At 33.4% G+C, this 21,696-nt stretch overlaps 1 protein-coding gene across 1 annotated transcript in view; it reads right to left on the bottom strand.

The window, feature by feature from the left end:
- LOC143047659 (uncharacterized) overlaps positions 1 to 7,367 on the bottom strand; it is a 38,933-nt gene extending 31,566 nt beyond the window's left edge. Inside the window, exons 1-2 of the mRNA XM_076220848.1 lie at positions 7,263 to 7,367; positions 4,931 to 5,046 (exon numbers count right to left, since the gene is read on the bottom strand). Coding sequence (XP_076076963.1) covers positions 4,931 to 4,988 — 58 coding nt within the window. The 5' untranslated portion in view covers positions 4,989 to 5,046; positions 7,263 to 7,367. The remainder of the gene's footprint in view (positions 1 to 4,930; positions 5,047 to 7,262) is intronic.
- Between the last annotated feature and the right edge of the window lie 14,329 nt (positions 7,368 to 21,696).

Genomic DNA, 21,696 nt, shown 5'->3' with positions numbered 1-21,696 from the left:
ATAGGGAAACGATGTGGGACATACTTTAAGGGAAAAGCAACCGAACGACACAATAAAAACAACTGAAGATCAATTTGTGTGACTTTGGTTAGATTAAAAATGAATAATGTACAAATGTTTAAACTAGTATTTCAATTTCACCCCTAAGAAACTAAAGTCTATTTATTCTTCTATTCACAATTCATTTCAATTTCTTAAAACATCTCTTATACAAATATAGCCTTTGTATGAGGTCGATACAAGGATATATTGACCTGAAAGAAGTATATTTACTGAGGACGAAGTCCGAGGTCGATATACTTCTTTGGGTCGATATATCCTGTATTGACCTCATACAAAGGCTATATTTGTTATATTATTAATTTCCGACCATGTTTGTATCAAAATCATCATTTAGGTTTGTTGGAACTTTATAAATATTACATTGTCTCCTTGACAATAACAACATATAAGTTGTTATTTCATTTACTTTTTTTTTTTACATCTTATGTATTTGAAGATTTGTTTTCGTCAAATAATCAATCACAGATATCATTTGTTTCAAAACGTTAAACAATATCCTGAAATTCATTACATGACGTCACAAAGTATATCGGTTTTTAGATATCTAAAAATAACCGTGCAATATGCTTTTTGCCGGTCAATATGCTTTTTGCTATCCGCCGTTTTCTCTCTACCTTCGAAAATATAGTTTAACATGTGACTATCCCTAAACGAATCAAATTTGTTAAAATATACGAATTAATAATATATCTTTATATAACCAAATGAAAAGTTCTGATGACCCGGGTGAGTCCTCGTCTATCATAACATACAACACTGTATTATACTTAACAACATAAATAACGCACCTAATTTTACCATATACTATGCATAGAGTTTCCCAATTTCTTGATTGTCCTTACATAACCATAAAATTGGTTTACAAGGAAATTTTCATCTTAGTGGCCACCACGGAATTTCCAACTTTCCGGTTAAAAAAGTTCCAATTTTCACAAATTTCATTGCTCATGACTTCAGAAACGTTGTGTAAAATGTTTGACTCATTTTAATAGCTTTTGGAAAAGTATAGACTGTAGAAATATTTACCCCAAAGAAATTAATGGAAGAGGTGTGTTTCTTTTATTGTTGAGTATATTTGACATTTATACTATTTCTAAATCATCCTCAAAACATAACATGTAATGTCACAACCGTTTAGCATTAGATATACCTAAATAAATATTTAATGGGAACTTCATTGAAGTGTGCCCCAGGACTCTGTATGTGTTATTTTTATTATCACAAAAGTTTAACATTTTGCTTGATATATATATAGTTCTGATAGAATTTAAAATTCTTTAACGTGAGACGTCGTATTTATTTGAATAATTGATCAAATTTACTAACGGGTGAATGAATATTTATCTTAATTTATCGGTTTATTAAAAAATGATATTGTTATTCCTCATGATTTCAACGAGCTAGCCATCGAAACCCAATTATTGAAAATTGCGCCACATAATTTAATCATAAGATTTAGCAAATATATTGATTTATTTATTGAAAAAACGGAATTACATAAAGCCCTCCGTCTTTAAGAATGGGCTCACTTATTTTTCACTTTTTCGAAAGTAGATAAAAAAAATTAAGACAAAGTAAGTTATCTTTTTCATCGGCTATATGTACCTCACCGACTAGAAATATTTAACGCACTTTTCTGTCTAAGCTGATAAAAGAGTGTTATAGTCATAGTTTCCGCATATGCTAATCCTAATTCATATTGTCCAATAATGACGTTTTTTTTTTTTTGTTATTTCAAATGCAGTTTGTTTTTTTTTTTTTACAATTTTATCCTTTTTATGTTGACAGGAGATTCTATTGATAACATTACGCAATGTAAGTAAATCCATTTTAGTTATTTTTTAATAAAGATTTGTTTAACCCTATTCGGCATAGAAAAATGTCCAAGATGCCAAAATATATACATGTATGTCCAAAGAACTGACAACATCAAGCAATGTCAATTAAAAAGGCAACAAGACAAACGACGGTCGATAAATCACTACACAGAAGACGCTGGAGATAGATCAAAACAAAATCTGTATGATCTAAAATGCTACGGTTTGGAATAAGCTCTTGTCCTACTAGTGACTATCTTTGCGTTAATCGTTTGAATACGAATATAATCCAAAAATTGCATTGCACAGTAGCAGATTGGTTTAGGCTTCCTGTCTCAAAAAAACATCGATGTTAAGATGAAAACTTCTTTAGAAGGAATAGACTAAGTTGTTATTTGTCAAAATAAAACAGATATTTGTAAAATAAATAGATTACATTACAAAGCACCACCATTAAAACAAAAGCAATATAACTATGAGAACAAGGGTTGTCTTCCGATTGTCTAAAATTGTCAAGTAACCAAAAAATACCAACTCCGAGGAAAATTCAAAACGAAAAGTCTCTAGCCAAATTGCAAAATTAAAAGCTAAAAAAATTAAAATGAACGGATAACAACTGTCACATTTTCTGATTTGGTACAGGCATTTTCTTATGAAGAAAATGTTTTTATGAAGAAAATAGTGGATTTAACCTGGTTTTATAGCTAGCTTTACCTCTCACTTGAATGACAGTGGCTTAAATTCCATTATATTGACAACAATGTGTGAACAAAACAAACTGACATACTGGTAAAAATGTCAAAAAATAGGCCGATACAGCAGTCAGCATTGTGTTATAATCTCAATCACTATAAAAGCAAAAAATTATGTCAACAACAAAAACATGCATATACAGGCAAAGCACATAAGCAAAAACGAAAAACAAGAATACAATAATTTACCCATCACAATAAACAATGAAGGGATGTACTGAACAGATATATCATGTTAAGGAGGGGTATTTGCGAAAAATACCAGTCGAGAGAATGTTAAATTTCACGAGCCGTAAGGCGCGAGAGAATGTTAAATTTCACGAGCCGTAAGGCGAGGGAAATTCATTCTCAAGACTGGTATTTTTCGCAAATAACCCTCAATAACATGATATATCTGTTTAATTACACCGAATGCTAATGTACTAAAACGCATTGATGATCGTGACGTTACAAGCGTCCAGTCGGATAGAGTATTTTAAACAGATATATCATGTTAAGGAGGGGTATTTGCGAAAAATACCAGTCGAGAGAATGTTAAATTTCACGAGCCGTAAGGCGAGGGAAATTCATTCTCAAGACTGGTATTTTTCGCAAATACCCCTCAAGAACATGATATATCTGTTTAATTACACCGAATGTTAATGTTCAAAAACGCATTGATGATCGTGACGTTACAAGCGTCCAGTCGGATAGAGTATTTTTTGGCAAATACCACGGCAGAGAGGGTAAAAAAGGCATATCCTTTTGGCAAATACCCCGGCGGCGTTAAAAAATGAACGATATTCATTTGATAACAGTGAATTGGTGAAAAATACACTGGCTTTCAACCAATCAAAACCCAGGATTCTTACATAAGGTGTAATTATTTGGCAAATACCACGGCAGAGAGGGTAAAAAAGGCATATCCTTTTAGCAAATACCCCGGCGGCGTTAAAAATGAACGATATTCATTTGATAACAGCAAATTGGTGAAAAATACACTGGCTATTAACCAATCAAAACCCCGGATTCTTACATAAGGTGTAATTAATATAAAGAACCAAGCCACATCAACTGAATATTACCAACAAAAAGAGACTAAACAGTAAAAGTAATAATTTACAAAGACAAATAAAAGAACAATATAACACGTGATTAGGATGATAATCAACGTCAGCACCTATAAACTATTATTATACTTCAAGACCATCGTATGTGATCATGATATCTACCAATGAACTTTTTAAGAAAAATGACGAAACGATCTTTAACATAATCCTCGTTCATCAACTTTTTGCCCAGCACTGGTGACATATTATAAAGTCTGAGTATCAGAGTAAAGGGGTACTTAGTTAATGTTGCACTAACCCGTTGTGTTACTCATGACCAGAAATAGCGTTTGTTTTCTATGATAATTGGATTTGAACTACGATAAAGAAACATATCTGTTGTCCTCAGTAAGGCATATTTTTTTCCTAAACGGCGAACCAAGCCGTAAGAGCGTCCGTTTGACTATTTTTTTGCCTGTAACAATCTTTTTTGAAACCTAAACCGAGGATTTTGAAAATGAATACCTTGGCCTGGTTGGAACTGAAAATATATGACTTGCACGAGACAGGATGAAAATGAATATTCTGCAGCATACAATACTTTAACAGTTGGGGATGCAGGCAAATGTGTAAAATGGTACAGATTTAGATTTTCGAGTGACTAAGCCTTGAAATACAAATAAGAATGCCTAGAAACAGATGACAATATATGATCATTTTCAAATGGTCGTCCCTTAAGTTTCTTTAGCCATTGTCGATTTCCGTCGGATTATTTTGCTGTGTTCATCATATAATAGGATATTTTTTTTAAAATATTTTCAAAATGCTTATGGATAAACGACAACGCAGAAGCGGTAATATAAGTTTTCATTGATGCCTATGTCTAACTCATGCGAGACATAATTGTATGCATGAAGTTCTGGTCCTTGTTTTTTTGTATTGCAACTACAAAAATACTTAAACCATGGTCGCTCCATAAATCTTGTTGCCTCGTGTTTTCAACTCGAACCGTTGTCGTAGTTGTAAATGAAAGTATGTACTCTAGTATGAATTTTAAATATTGATTAATTGACCTAATTTATGTGTTTTGTCCTTTTTTCTATAACTTTTTTGTAACTTTTTTGTTCATTTAAACTGTATTGAAAACCGTTACAGATTATCCATCCTATAAGTTAACCTGAATTTAAGTTGTGACTCGTATCACTTACTTTATATTTTTCATATGCTACACACTATCCATCAGATATTAGTTAATAGATTTTTTACATACTCTGAGCATTGGATATTGCAAGAACTGTGGCCACTACAAAAACTAATTCTTCTATCATATCCTTTGAAGTTAGCGAAAATAGACGTCACCCAGTAGTTCCACTTTTTATTGACTTTCTGAGGAAAATGAAATATTAAATTTTAACATTCGATAATTATATGCATACCTTTGACTGCTGAGAAAAAAAGAGCAAATAAAATTTGAATATTCAAAAAACTTTTCAATGATTGAATGCTGTGACTATCTTCAAATAACATTCCATCTTTAAAAACAGTTATACAATATGTAGACAAAACTAGTTCATATTCATTTAGAGGAAAACTTTTAAATAGCAGAACGATCGAGACAGCTCAATTTTGATTTTTGATGTGAAAGTCCGTAGAAATGAATATTTTAAATGAATTATAAAATGGTTCACTGATCACAGCCTGATACGACCGCAGAGGTTGAACCCTGAACAGTTGGGCCAAATCTGGACACAATATTCAAGCTTGATACTGTCTGAATTTGGATTTTGATCAAATTTTTGTTATAATATAGGTTTCTGACACAAAATAAATGTGGTGAAAGATCTTAAAAATTTGTATTCATTTTTTTTTGCTATTGCGCAATACTGTGATATTGTGTAATATTGTGATACTGCCCAACACTTTGCAATTGAAGATTTCTTGCTATTGTGCAATACTGTGTAATTGAGAATTTCTTGCTATTGTGCAATACTGTGTAATTGAGAATTTCTTGCTATTGCGCAATATGGTGAAATTAAATAGAATGAAATTCAAAACAGTGTAGCTGTGGCCATTTATTGACACATTAAATTCATCCATTGACTAGGACAATTTAGGTGAGCGTTTGTATGTAACGACAACTGCTCACTATGTACTTTTTAAAGACACTTTAACTATGGGGTCACCAAAGGTTCTCAACACATAAATAAAGTAATTCGAAAAATTAATCAGAAATAACACGATGTTTTGATTTATATATATTATATAAATCGAAACATAAAGGTTATTCCTGATTAATTTTTCGAACTATTTTATAATTAAAGGCGTTAAGAAACCTTTGGTGACCCCACAGTTTAAATGTCTATCGTAGGTACGTCGTGAAAAGTGGTCGTTACATACAAACGTTCACCTAAATTGTCCCAGTCAATGGATGAATTTAATGTGTCAATCAATGGCCACAGCTACACTGTTTTGAATTTCATTCTAGTTCTTGCCATTGCACAATACTGTACAATTGAAGATGTCTTGCTATTGCACAATACTGTGCTATAGCACAAACTATGCAATAAAATATTTTCTGCTATTGCACAATACTTATAATAATTGACACATCATGTTTGGTGTGTATCTCATGCCATATCAGTATATTTTTTGCTTTTATATATTAATCAGAAATAATATATGGAAAAATGGAAATTTTTAAGAAGAAAAAAAACCAATTATGAACCCTACCCCAAATTTTGTTTAATCCCCCTTCAAGTATTTACCCCTAAAACTCAATCTCAGCTTTCCCTTTGTGGTATGGTACCTTGCAGTACAATTTCAGAGAGATTCATTCACTTAACCCAAGTTATTGTCTAGAAACTAGAAAAATGCTTGTTTTTGGACCCTTTTTGCCTTTAATTCCTGAATGTTTGGATCAATTACCCCCAAACTCAATCGTAGTCTTCCCTTTGTGTTATGAAACCTTGTGTTACAATTTCAGAAAGATCCATACACTTATATACACAACTTATTGTCTGGAAGCTACAAAAATGCCTATTTGGGCCCCTTTTTTATCCCTAATTCCTGAACTATTAGGACCATTACCCCTAAAATCAATCCTAATCTTCCTTTTGTGGTTTCAAACCTTGTGTTTAAATTTCATAGATTTCTTTTCATTTAACCTAAACCATAATTGTCCGGAAACCAAATGTCTTCGGACGACACAAAAAAAAATGTTGCGGCCGTATAAAAATTGTTTTATTGAGAATCTGTACAGTTTTCCTCATCTACCGATTCGAAATTATATGTATCAATTTTTTTTAATCTCAAATAAGTTAAATAGGAAAGATATGTTTTTAAAAAATGCACTGGCTAACTAAAGGAATATACAAAAATATTAACAAAATGTATTATTTGAAAAGATGTTTCGCAAAGAAAAATTACATGATTAGTTGTCTTTATATAATAAAGTTCTATTTTAATACTTCTATTCTAAATCAGCAAATAAATTAAACTCGAAATATTTACATATATTTGTTTTTTTTCCGAAAAATAACTACTAGTACTTCAACAAAAAAGAGTGTTCAGGTACGTAAAATTGACAGTATTAGAAAGCTTACCTTATTTGTTGCCGCTCTACAAAAAACAGTAAGTAAGGATTTCGAAATATTAGAATATTAATATCATAAATCGTGAAAGTTTTCCATTGAAACTTAGTAGTCTAAACGACAATCAAACATGTTATTTAAACAGTTAAAAATTTAAGGAAATATTGACTCTGATATACTGGCCAACATAGAGTTTAAACAATTAATTTATAACCATCGCTTTTTAACAATTGCCTCTTTAAATTACAGTACAAATTTATTTTTAATTTTACAATTAAGTACCACATTTATTTAGTCCTACTTTTCTTATATATTCAATTCTTTTCAATATATGTAAAGATAGTAAGATACGATTTCAACCCTAATTGCATTTGAATATCTATTTAAATCTCCTGCAAGGTTTTGCTGAGGAGTCAACAATGGATATGACGCAACCGATCAGAAAGGGTACATTATTTACAGAGTCAAATGTTGGGACGGTATAATGCTCTAGCAAAGTAAACGAATGCTTTCAATTACAATGAATGGAAAATAAGTGTCCAATTTACAAGACAAAAACTTAAAGCATAGCTGTTAACAGTTACCAGTGTAAGACCTACTTTTCTGCACTTCATCTCGGTCGATTTAGTTTGAAAAAATTAATTCATCAATTGTTTCATTTGTTTTTGTCCTGATTGTGCAAATATTGCCACTGGTTGTTAAGCAAACAACCATTATCGATAAAAAAAATAATCACAAAAGCTGAAAGGTATGTGTTCTTTCAACAATAAGTTCAACAATTAGTATCGAATATGAAGTAATTTAACGTCAATTTAAATCGTTATTTGATACCTTATGTAGATTATGTTCATTAGTACATTAATATGGTCAAAACATGTTGCATCACATGACAGAGAAATCAGAAAAGCATATGAATATCAATTTTATTTTTTATAAGTTCGGTCTTGTAATAAAACAAGAATTTACCATGACAAAATTCGAAAATCTTTGACATTTTGTAATTACTTAGTAGCTGAACTGTTGTGAACGTAGAAGAACGTTTATAACGATATGGTTTAATAGGCTTCATCGTTAATTCTAGGTAACATTAACATTGTAGTAAAAAATGAAACTCCTCCTCAACATTATTTACAGCACTAAGACACAATTTCTGTCTGACCTATTTACTCCATGCTTATGACCTACTGCTACAATAAGATTATTTGGCGGGAATATACGAATGCATTTTTGATTTAACATGTTTTCTAAGATATTTAGTAAATTCAAAGATTGTTTTAATAGGCTGTATATTCTTCCTTTTACATTCACCAATAAGTTTATACCAACACTCATATTGTCTCAATTCCAAATTTCATTGAAATCAAAGCTGACAATCATTTCTTTTTTCCGATAGGTTAAGCAGTTGTTCCCTATAACAGTTCTTATGAGTATATTTTTTAGAAGATAAGACTTTGAATTTTTATATCTCAATATATGTTTGTAATCAATCTAGAATAGAATAAAATAGTTGATGCTTTCACAGACTATTTGCTAGACAACAGTTTCCTTTCAATACCAACAATTGTAGTCTACTTCGACTCGATAAATCTTAATCCAGGGACAACAAACGTGTGTTACTCTCATAGTCAATCAGTAAGTGTAAAAATTGGTCACCAATATTTGCTGTAAGATGTAGAATTTCTTATTGCAAGTCAGAAAAATCCCTGCAATTATTTAGAACCACGATAACCTGCAGTTGATTTGTGGTTATTTTCAAGTCGATTCTTTCACTTTTACATAGAGCACTGAACATGGTAAAGAACGAGTCAATTTTTCAAAATCAGACGAATATATCATAGTGTAGACGGCTAAAGATGTGTTGTTGGAATATCGTGAATAGATTGCAACGGGGTTAATATGTTTAGCACTTTTTATTTAAACATATTTATTTTACAAAGTGGATTGGGAAACAAGTAATTGGAAATTATATTAATCCCTTTCCTCTTTGAGGGTGCGAGTGCTACCTTGTAGCGGCATTAGCCTTCTCTTTATCGTAATCTACAAGGATGTCTTTACGTGCAAGAGATATGGTTCTCTCTTAATACGGGTCAGTTATTTATCGTCCCCTTCCGACGGACTTTCATCGTTGCTCAGACCATACTCGCAAATGGTAGTGAGGGAGAGTCGCAAATTCAGTCCCTGGAATTTTCTCCCCGGAACGGGGATCGAACCAGGAACCTTTGTGTCAGTAGCCCGATGCGCTAACCACTACACCATGGCTCTGTCTTTTTGTTGTTGGGATATACAAGCATCCGGCCACGTCCACTCTGATGTATTTCTATTTGTATCTATCTGACGAGTTAAGCCTTTTTCAACTGATTTTTATAGTTCGTTCTTATGTTGTACTTTTACACCACTGTCCCAGGTTAGGGTAGGGTTGAGATCCCGCTAACATGTTATCCCCGTATTCTGTATGTATGTGCCTGTCCCAAGTCAGGAGCCCGTCATTCAGTGGTTGTCGTTTGTTGATGTGTTACACATTTGTTTTTCGTTCATTTTTTGTATATGAATTAGGCCGTTTGCTTTCTCGTTTGAATTATTTCACATTTTTCATTTTATAGCTTACTATGCGGTTTGGGCTTTGCTCATTGTTGAAGTTCATAGGGTGACCTATGGTTGTTAATTTCTGTGTCATTTGGTCTTTTGAGGATAGTTTTCTCATTGACAATCATACCACACCTTCTTTTTTTATAAAGCCGGTGTATATATTTTGATATTAGGCTTTAAGCATTTTAAATGAATTTAAATCCAGAAAAATGCTAGATAGCGTTGGTTAAACTGGGGTTTTTTTTCAACCCTTATTGTTAAATTATCCACTATAAAGTTATATTTTTCACAATCTGAATATATATAACATGTTATCCTCTATACGATAACCCATTAATCAACCCGTTACAAGTGCGCTCGATCGATCCAATCATATCCAATCTAACCGCCACCATATAGCTAAGTGTGCGAAAGTGGCGATAACACCGATCAATTAATCAACCAATCTTCTTCCAATCGATCAAGCAATCAATCGTCTTCCAATCGATACTTAATCCCTTGCCAAAGTTGGACGTCTGTTTGGCCATGCGGGGTTTATTGATACGCAGCCACGTTAGCTCAGGACGGAAAGGTAAAATCGGATGCCTTATGTAGATAGAATGCCACGCACTCTGCACGTTAAGTACACTACCTTTGCAAAAACTCTTTGATGGATCCTTAGGTGGCCTGTTGCCACACTCAATTTGTATTTCTACCAATAAACCTCATTTTCCAGTGGCAGTCCAAGTTTTTCGACAGTCATCAGAGACAATCCCCATTACAGGACCTAACAGTTGCTTTTATTTGTTCTCGTCGTGGAGATGCATGTATGAAATATTTGCCACTGGAATTTAAGTAAACAATCATTAATCAATTAATCAATTATAAATTATTTTTTTTGATAAGCTGGTACATGGGTAATCACAAAGAGTACTTTCTATGGTGTCACGATATCGAAAGAAACTGATAATATATATGCCCCTCGTTATCAAAGAAGCTAGTGTGATTGCTGTCGTTCCATACATAAGAAATCATTTGAAGTGCGAGGGGACGGCATCGTACAATATGTTCTTAGGTAGCCAAGTTAAACACTATCTTAGATTGAATAACAAATATTGACTTGAAATTGTTTACAAATTTGATTCCATAACTAAATATAGATAAAGTAGTTTTATATACTGATATGTTTACATTTTAGTGTCAGGTTACAGTAAATTGTTAATGTAAGAGAATCACACTCAGATTTTTACATCATTTTGCATACTACTAGGACATTTTGACCTCTATTTTGACCTCTTAAAAACAAAATCGAAGTATTTATCACTCTAACTAAATGTCCAAAAATACAATTGGATTCATGATTTTAAGATACACTTTTGTAGACAATGCACATATAATCAGAAATAACGGGCACTTGTATATATATCCCAACAACAAACAGACACTATGTACAGATCTGAGTGTACACTCAGTGACTGACAGCTAGTTCAAAGCCACTATAAACTAATCAAAAAAATCATGCATCTAAGACTAAATTATCATTCAGTACACATCCAACCTCCAATGAATTTAGTGTAAAGACGTCATAAACAGTCAGAGTAAAAAATGAACTTGTGCAACACATACTTTAGTTCTCTTCAACATACAGAAAGTTGGATTTAATACTAGTATGTGAAGGCTAATGATTTTGTTTTGTGTTTTTTTTTGTAGTTGAAAAAAAAGTAGAGCAAATGTTCACTGGTAGGTGTCACCCAAATTTACAAAGCAGTTTATAAAAATCAATGATTTGTATCAGAACATTGTGCGTAAAATCTTATTTTTCATGTTTCTAAGGATATTTCAAAAGATGTTTCAAAAAATGTTTTATAAATAAATTATTTAACTTTTATTCATTGTTTCTTCTTTCCAGCTATTATATATAATTTTTGAAATTGTGTTTATGCTTATGCATATTTAATAAAAATGTCTTAATAACGTTTGTTCTGTGTAAAAAATTCTTGACTTTGCAAAAACAAGACTTCTGGTGATCGAGGCAATAAAGCAATAGTCCAACAAAAAAATAACAGAGAAGAAATAAGAGATATCAAATGTAACACGTGTATTCCATAGTATTGACTGTGGATAATTCAAAATATCTGATTCCTCTTTTTCGACAGTTGTCCGTACTCTGATGTGAAACAACTGTGCTTCTTTTCTCATCGACATGTCGCATTATTTTTATGCTGTATTGCTCACCCAGCTATAATCTATTCATGAAATGTGATCATTATTTTGTCATTTTTTTTTTTTTTTTTAGATCATGAACTGCCTTAATTCAAATACTGCAAACATAATTTTAACCAGCAGAGCTACAATTAAACTATAATTTATTCAAAACCATTTTTCATAATAACTTCACAAAAATGGATTCTTTGTAGACATAACCAAAATTGATGTTAATCTCATGCCTCATAAAAAGAGAGTGTCACGTATTGATTTGTGTGGGTCCCATTGGGGTCTAAGCGTGACGCGGGATTGCCGATTTTTTGTAAGCCTGACACGTGAAAGTCAAGTTATTGTGCCGTGAAAACGGGAAGTGAAGGCTAGCGGGACACGGGAAATTAAAAAAAAAGTGAGAATTGCTTACATACATAGTGTAAGCGGGATACGGGAATCTGACAAAACAGTAAGCGGGATCCGGGATCCGACCCCCCCAATGAGACCCCCATTTGTCCCTATTCAGACTGGATGTTGCTACGTATTTATGCATCCCTTTTATTTATACAAGAAGTCCAGATGACTATTCTCCATCACATCTTGTATAGTTCATCCAGCTCTATGCTGGTGGATATAGTTGTCCTATTTCAGAAAGTTTATAACCTATCAGTCTTGGACGATGTTGATGTCCCCGGTGATACATGGCCATAGGGATCATATGTAAACTTCGATGTTTCAAGGTCTCATGTTGAAGGACCAATTATCTGCAGTACTGACAACTGGTGTAACTGAAAAATATTAAAAATGTAAACTTCTACTGGATTTTCTATACGCATACGAAATTATGGGTGGCTCTTTGTTATCACAGTACAGTGGCGTAGCTAGACAAATGTTGAAGGTGAAGCCCAAATCGGCAGGGGGTCTGGGGGCCGCTGAAGGCCCCCATTGGGTCCAGGGCAAAGCCCTGGTAGGGGGCCAGGGGGCGAAGCCCCCGGAAGCTCCTGGATTTTAGGATTTTCGACCCACAAATATTAACTGAAAATATTGAATGTTAAGGTGTAGTCAAAAGCATTTTTGTTTGATACAAGTCAGATAATTTTGTGAAAAAATATATATTGTTCCTCAAAGAAACTGTAAAAACCAGGAAATTCCAGTGGGATAAAAAGGTTATATTTGCTAAGACCAGTGTCTCGCCTACTTTAAGAATCTAATAAATGTTTTAAGAACTTTAACTGCAGACTGTATGTAACTGGATGAAAAACTAAGTCCATATATAAGTAATATACGGAAAAACAGGAAATATATTTTTTTTAAATTTCCTTCTAGATACTAGCTTTTGATCATAATCAAGCTTCTGTCCAAGTTTGGTAGAAATCCAGGGTTGTTTAGGAAAGTTATTAAAATTTCAAAAACTTTAACCACACAGTGAATATTTCTGGACGCCGCCGCCGCCGACGACGACGGAATGTAAAGATCGCTATGTCTCGCGTTTGTGACAAAAGTCGCAGGCTCGACAAGAACCACACCATTAAAAATTGTTTGGTGATGAGATGTAAACAATATATTCAGGTTAATATAATGGGTACCCAGGTTAGGGCAGGATGGTGCCTTCAAATTAGTTTAGCCCCGCCACATTCGGTATGTGCCTGTCCCAAGTCAGGAGCATGTAATTCAGTGTAATGGTTGTCGTTTGTTGCTGTATCATATTTGTTTTTCTTTCATTATTTTGTACATAAATCAGGCCGTTAGTTTTCTCGTTTGAATTGTTTGTGTGGATATGAATTATTAAAAGAGTCAAAGCAGGGACTTTCTATACTAACTAGTATAGACTGTCCCTGGTCAGAGTCAATCTCTCTCACCAACAAAAAAGCAAGCCTAATGTCAATTACTTTATCAATGGACGTCTCCTTGTACGTGTGAAGGATACTTCTATAGCCCCGAAAATCGTTCGGTTGTCATCGTATAACGCAGATACGTTTTAACCCTGACACTGAAACTGCGTTGATTCAGCGGTGGAATTGGTCACAGGCATTGTCAATTCTGCGTTGCATTGTAAATAGCAGAACACCCTGCAGACACAATATTCGTCTGCTATAAAAAGAGGGGAAATAAAGCGCTGGTAATGGGAACGAACGCCGAGAGTCTGAGAAGTGATATCAACTCGTTGACTTCTACAACTTTTTGTTTATTCAACCGCACAGTGCCCATTTATTTTCCCCTTCACTTTCTTTCACTCGGAGTCTCCTCCCTCTCTCTCATACCTCTAGCTCGTTTTTTTTTTATTTTTTTTTTTTATTATGATTTTTTGTTTTTAACAAAACGATGTTGAAGCCTTGGCTTCCGAGCTTCCGCCTAGCTACGCCACTGCAGTATTACCTGAGGTATAAAGTTTTGAACAGAGAGTCGTTGGAAATACGAGAAAAATTAGTAAAATCAATACCCCTATTAATTTATTTTATTTTTATAAAATATAATTTATTTTAAAGTAAAACATCCATTAAATTCTTATGTTCAATGCTTGTCAAGGATATGTACAGTTCGGATATATGTTCAATACATCAATACGTTCATTTGCGTCACGGTGCTTAATAAGTTACAATCTGTTAAGAAAACATTGATTTTGTTAAAGTTAGACGATAATGTAATAGAAAAATAATGGGGAAATTTCACTAATATATACAATCCTGTTACATAAGAGTATAACATTAAGACTTTGGAACTGACTGTATCGTAAGCACTTAATTAGATAATTTATGTTTATCTGTATACGCAGCAAAGCTATAAAACTCCTGATATGGATTTTAATTTTGAAATTATAAATCCCCCCACCTTAGTAGCAATATACCAACTTCACCTGCATATGGGATATATATTTCCCAACTTATTCGATATTCAAGAGCTTGCAGCTCCTACTCAGACTTTGTAAAACGTCATCAGTGTCTGAGTAGAAAGTTGATGAACCAAGGGTATGTCAAAGAACGTCTCGTCCTTTTTCTAAAAAAGTTCGTCGGAAGGTACCAAGACCTTGTTGATAAATATTCCGTATCAACTTCACAAATAATACACCATGGTTTTGATGTATAGATTCTGCGTACTGATGTAGTTTATCATCTTAACAACGTGTTTTATAGTTCTTTCATTTGTCTTTGTTCTATTATTAATATTACTTTTACTGTTGAATGGTTTTATGTGATATCCGTTTGACGTGGCTCGGTACTTATACATCTCGTCAATGTGTTTGTATTGTCTTTCATTTTTTGGTGGCGTGTTTTGTATATGCGACTTTTTGTATTTCTTTGGTTCTTATAACGTGACTCTGTACTTTAAAAGATCCCGTCAGTATGATATTGTTCTATTTTATGTCATTATGATATATTTCTATTATGAATTCCAAAATACGTTGAACCATAAACGTCAAAATCATTCAATCGCGTAGTGGAATTCACTATTTGTGGATTCTTATAAATTTTATATATAACTTTTGGACTATTTTCAATCTCGGTCTATTTCTGAAATTGATTCTTACATACTTTTGATTTTTTAACCCTATATGCTAACATTGCCTATGTAAATTTCAAAATTGTTTGTATGCACATTGAACGACAAATCTATGTGACGTATAAAATTTTCTGACGTCAGACACACAAATCAATGAATGTGTTTGTAGATAGATGGTTTTGTGTTCTGTTAAATTTCCTTTTAAAATTGTTATACGATGATGACTGATGTACCCATATTTTGACTATTTTATTTATTGTGTCTGTTTAGTTAACGCATCAATGTAAATATAACGGAATTTGATGAGACTGTCATCAAAGTGAGAGGGTTAGCGCTATAAAACCAAGTTTAATCCACCATTTTCTACATTTGAAAATGCCTGTACCAAGTCAGGAATATGACAGTTCTTGTCCATTCGTTTTTGATGCGTTTTGTTATTTGATTTTGCCATGTGATTATGGACTTTCCGAATTGATTTTCCTCTAAGTTCAGTATTTTTGTGATTTTACTTTTTAAACAACAAGCTAGAAGTTTAAATCTTTTTTCAATTTCTGAAGACAGTGGGTTGTACCTTTTTGTATGCTCATAATTAATCCATTAAAAAAACATATTATTTTTTTCCCATGTGTATCTTTCCGAAATGCATCCGTCAGACAAAGTCAGATTCAAATCGTGCATGATATGATTAAACAAGTGATTTTCGTATTTCGAGAATTTGTTGGTCGCTGTTTTTGTTTTTTTTTTTGTTTTTTTGTGTACATGTCTAATTTACTAAGTTTTGGGGATTAGGTTGTCCGTGTCCTCTGTTGTATTTTCTAATAGTTTTGGTAATTCCTATCTACCTATCTTATAACCTTTTTATGAATATTTGATATCAGAACCGTCCGTCTAATATACATTTTGCTAATGTCTATTAATTCGCTGATTGCATGTGCTCTTTCCAGTTGGCCTACTTCCTTGGTCTTTTCGGACAACATAAAATCATCCACGTTTTCATTTTTGTTTTGCTCCATGTGATGTGCAATGTTTTCAACAGTGATGTGCAATGTGTTCAACACAGAAACAAACCGTTGTAATGCAGATTCTGATGTGTTATTGTTAAACCCTTACTGTTCATTAAAAACCATGCACAAAATGGCGTCAATGTTAAGTATAAGCCTACACAATAAAACCATTCCACCTACATCATATCATCTGATAAAACCATCGATCCGCCTAAACCATAAAACTGTTACAAGTCTGTTAGACCTGCATGCATCATACCCATTCCCAATCTTAGCATGGTATTTAAAACCATCGGTCCGACAACATCATAAACCACTACTGTAGACGGGGAATTTTCGCGGCAGTTTTATTTGAACCAATCTGATAAAATCGCCAATCATGTACTATTAATAAGTATGAATATATGGTCGATACTCACATGTATTTCAAAATTTCGAAAATATTTTGTATAAATTAATGAAAGGGTTATTTTTTTCGTAAAAAAATATATAGTTACTCGATTAGAGACGTCAATAATATTGTAACAATTTGTGTCTAATCCCGTTTGCTACTTTTGCAAATAAAATATATTTAAACTAAGCCATGATATATAATACTTAATTCGTGCAATATATGTCTCTGACTAAGCTAAGAGTTTGCATTGTGTAATTACCAGCAGACAAAGCACCCAACTAAATTTGTGCTGGGTCTACGACATGAACACTACACTGACTATTTTAAAATATAAAATAATAAATTCGTCAACAGTTAAAGTCTTGCGCTCCACTTAAGGTGGTACCCAACACTTTCACTAAAATGAATTTGGCTCGTTTAATTTTCATTAAATTTTGACAAAGTATTTACTTTGACCTTTTAACAAAAATATGAAAATTTTGAGAATTTTGAACCAACCATTTTATCAGAAAAATTACACTGGTTATATAGCAGTTTGAAAAACACCAATTTTGATCATTGAGAAGCTTAATATTCTCTTTACAACACAACATAATTAAAACGTTTAGCTGATTTTACAGAGTTATCTCCCTGTAGTGTTAGGTACCACCTTAATGTCAAATAGTAGACATTCATATCATTATCACATCTTATAGCTTAAGGTCTCGTCTGGACATTCTGTTGTACCTACTATGAATTTACTACTTAAAAACCTGATACGGCTTCAATTAAGTGTTCTACAGCTAGTATTTCTTTCCTTTTAACAAGAAATACAAGGTACCTTACATTGGCCGATCCAGGGGGGGGGGTGTCCGGGGGTCAATGCATTTAAATGGGAGCAAATTGTTGGAACCCCTCCCCCCTTTACTCTGGGTTGGGAACCCCCTTTTTAAAATGGCTGGATCCGCCCCTTCGCGGGCTTGAACCGGTTGAAGTACATATTGATATTAGCGACAATCACTGACATTTATAGCTGGTTCCTGGTACAGGCACATTTAGATCGTAATCGGGTGAAACATGCATGTTTGTGAGCGCTCAACCCTCCGTAACCTGCATGGTACCGTGGTGAAACGGCTCGACATAAAACAAACTGTAAATGACTTGACTAATCAGATAGGCACACAGCACAAAAACAACTAACATCAATACAGAAGATACAAAGTACCAAGGCCCCTGTGAATTTAGTTGACCGATAAATTAAACAGGAAATGGACCTCCGTTATACAATTCCTTGATACTTTGTACCAAAAGAGGAATAGCTCAAAAACAATCAGGACTACTGCCGGTAGCCAAAATTATATCTGTTTCGGTCGGAAGTATGATAAATAATACAAATAATCATAACCGAGGTCCATTCCCTGTTATTTTTATCGCTCAACTTAACTTTACAGGGTCATCTTTCTTGAGAAAATGCAAAGGAGGATAAAAACCAAGACAAGTAGAAACTTCTCTTCCGTGTAAAATGGAACCCCTTAGAAAAGACAAAGGTAATGATATTTTCAAAAGGTAGACCACAGAATAATTTGAAATTTTATATTAATAACGAAGAGATAGAAATTGTTAAGAACTATAAATACCTTGGTGTTATATTCTCTAGAAATGCATCTTTTTTTGCAACTAGAAAATATCTTAGAGATCAAGCTACTAGAGCTATGTATTGTGTTATTAAGACTTGAAGTGTAGATCAAGCTATCTATTTAGAATGCCAGCTCGATATGTTTGACAAAACTGTTTTACCTATACTCTTGTATGGGGCCGAAATCTGGGGATATGAAAATCTTGACATTTTGGAAAGGGTACATTTGAGTTTTTGTAAGCATGTTTTACGGTTAAAAAGATCGACTCCAAATTTTATGGTTTATCGGGAATTGGGAAGATATCTGATTTCTTTATACGTTAAATTACGGATGATAAAATTTTGGTGCAACCTTCTTGATAACACACTTGATAACAAGATTTCGTCAATGTTATATAAGTTGATATATATTAATCATAATAAGTATGGAATTGAAAACAAATGGTTGTTATTTATCAAAAGTATTTTTGATAAATGTTTGGCAAAATCAAGATTGTATCTCAAAAAAAATGGATTAAAAGCATTTAAAGGTGCACTAGCTACGAGATATATAAAAAATCTAAAGTTTGATTTTTTTTTGTTCAATCAATAATGAAAGTGAAATAGTGAAATAACAATTCGCTTTTTGCAGCCAAAAAGGTTCAATTTTGTCAAATTACGCTAAGAAACATTGATAATTAGTTATTCACTTGCAAGTGAATGAGTCGACCTCTTTAAAATCGTATTCATGTGAACTTCAATTTAACCCCTAGCTAGAGATTGACAACGCATGCATTGTACGTGTACTGGTTATTTAAAGAAAAAGAATGTCAACAATGAAAGTGAAACTACTGTCGTGGGCCTCAATCCTTTTTGTTGTCTGGGGGGACTATGGGATTGAAGTCACGCTTTTCGTTTTCCAAATTTTATTTTACTGCCATCTAACACAACACATGGGTGACAGACGACACTAACTGTTCGCCGCCGACAAGCATAAAAAAGGTATACAGTCCCGTAAAATACAATAAACAGGCTAAATTATGTCCTACATTTCCGGTAACCAGAAATACCAAATAGAGGTATATAACATCCCCCGCCCAAATATAAAATTTGAAAAATTTTGGTCTGGTCACTGGAAATGCAGACAGCAATATGACATAATACAATAATAATAATAAAAAAACGTTTCAAATTTGTATACACCCTTTCTCACTCTGGCATTACTAACTCCGTACATGGACACAGTTTTGTTTGTACTTGCATATATACTATATCATATATAAGATGATTATAACTTTCATACAGTTGACTCAACTCTTAAGTTTGCTATATATTGGTTACAATTTGTGCTCTAATCACAGTGCTGCTAGCAGAGACCAGAAACTCTTAATATAAATATTTTAAATAACACAATCTAGTATAACACTATTACACACACACTTATAAAGTAGCCAGAAGTTTCATGAAAATAATTTTGATAGACATATATACATACACTCTCAGCCTCAATAAACAATGTTATAGAAAATATACAGGTTTTCACTCCAGCAGACACTAACACTCTGTACACCGTTATATATTCAACTGAGAAAAACTTTCGCAAGTATTTGAAAAACTTTTCAATTCTGTTGCATGTAACACATCTAGTTCAATTAATGCCTTTTCTAGCTTCATGATATATATACCTTTTGAATGAAACATTTGATAGAAATGCATATCTTTAAGAAAAATCAAAACAATCAATCGTAATATCATACGAAAATAACAGTAAATAAAAGTACATTAGTGCAATTCAATTAAAGCGATGCTATCATCACCAAAAACGATCAAAAATCAGAATTAGCTGAATGTAAGTCGGATAATAGTTCTAGCTCCGTTGACAGAGACACCTCGGAGAATTCTAAGTCTATTTCTACAAATGTTACGACAGAAAGTGACGCCCCGGATACAGATGTGGTTTCTCAACATGATACTACAAATTTAAATAGACCAAGAAGGAATATTCAGAAGCCTGTGCGGTACCGTGATGATAACTATATAGACCCCGATAAAATAGTGGATTCATGCGAAAACAATCAATTGAAAGTAAAACGTATTCTTGCCAAGCGAAAAGACGGTGCAAATTTCGTTTACTTGATTCAGAAAGTAGGAGAACCAGCACAGAATGCAATTTGGCTCCCTTTATCAAAATTACCACCCAAAGCACAAACCTTGCTACTTTCAAGACCACCGCCGTTGATTCAGTAGTTATATTTTTAGTAAAATTTCGCATGGTGATGATTGCATCGCCAAACGATTAGCTCAAGTCAAACATGTCATATATTGAAAAGTTATTCCAATGAAACAATCAGAGTGCCGTAGATGAAATTTCAGAAATCGGTTTAATTCCTTGTTTTGGTGATGATTGCATCGCTAAACAGAAAATGCGTGCGTTGTAAAGTGATGATTGCATCGCTTAACTGAAATTATACACTTCGTTTAAAAATAGCATTGATTGGATGTCTTACAAAATTTAGTTGCGACCTTTTTAAAGTGATGATTGCATCGCTCAATTTATTTACACTTCGTTAAGCAATACCTATGGTTGGACTTTTGAGGAAGATAAATATATATGTATATTGTTGTTTTGGTGATGATGGCATCGCTAAACTAACATAACATTCGATTGCGGGATTTACACAGTTTATATGAACTATGCAGAAGGACATAATCTGGTCAACCAGTCGATGCACACCATGCCTTAACTTCTGCAAAAATGGCGGAAGCCTGTGGGTATAGACAACACGGAGACTCTATAAATGCTCTTAAACATGAAAATAAACATGCACCTCGGCAGTTGCCAGGAAAATCAAACAGTACTGATTCCAACCAGAGCGAGGTTATCCGTGATTTACAAAATCAGGTTGCTATTCTTACCGACTTAGTTCAGGGTAAACGCAAGGAGCATGTTCAGAGTGAACCATCACGTTCTGATGTTCATGACATTAGGGATCAAATCGGACAGTTAAGCGGTCTGATAACTAGTATGGCAGTCAGGGAAGTACCCCACAAAGAACCACAAAGACCTGAAAATACAAGCACGAATAATGCAAATACGTCTCGTTTTGACTCAGCTGAATGTAGGAGATGCAAAGGTCTCGGTCATTTTCAAAGAGTTTGTAACTGGAACGGGTATGGTCAATTTCAACCGTCTGA

This window comes from Mytilus galloprovincialis, chromosome 1 (genome assembly GCF_965363235.1).
Source record: "Mytilus galloprovincialis chromosome 1, xbMytGall1.hap1.1, whole genome shotgun sequence".
In the NCBI taxonomy this organism is placed as follows: Eukaryota; Metazoa; Mollusca; class Bivalvia; order Mytilida; family Mytilidae; genus Mytilus; species Mytilus galloprovincialis.
This window is presented reverse-complemented; position numbering and strand designations above follow the sequence as displayed.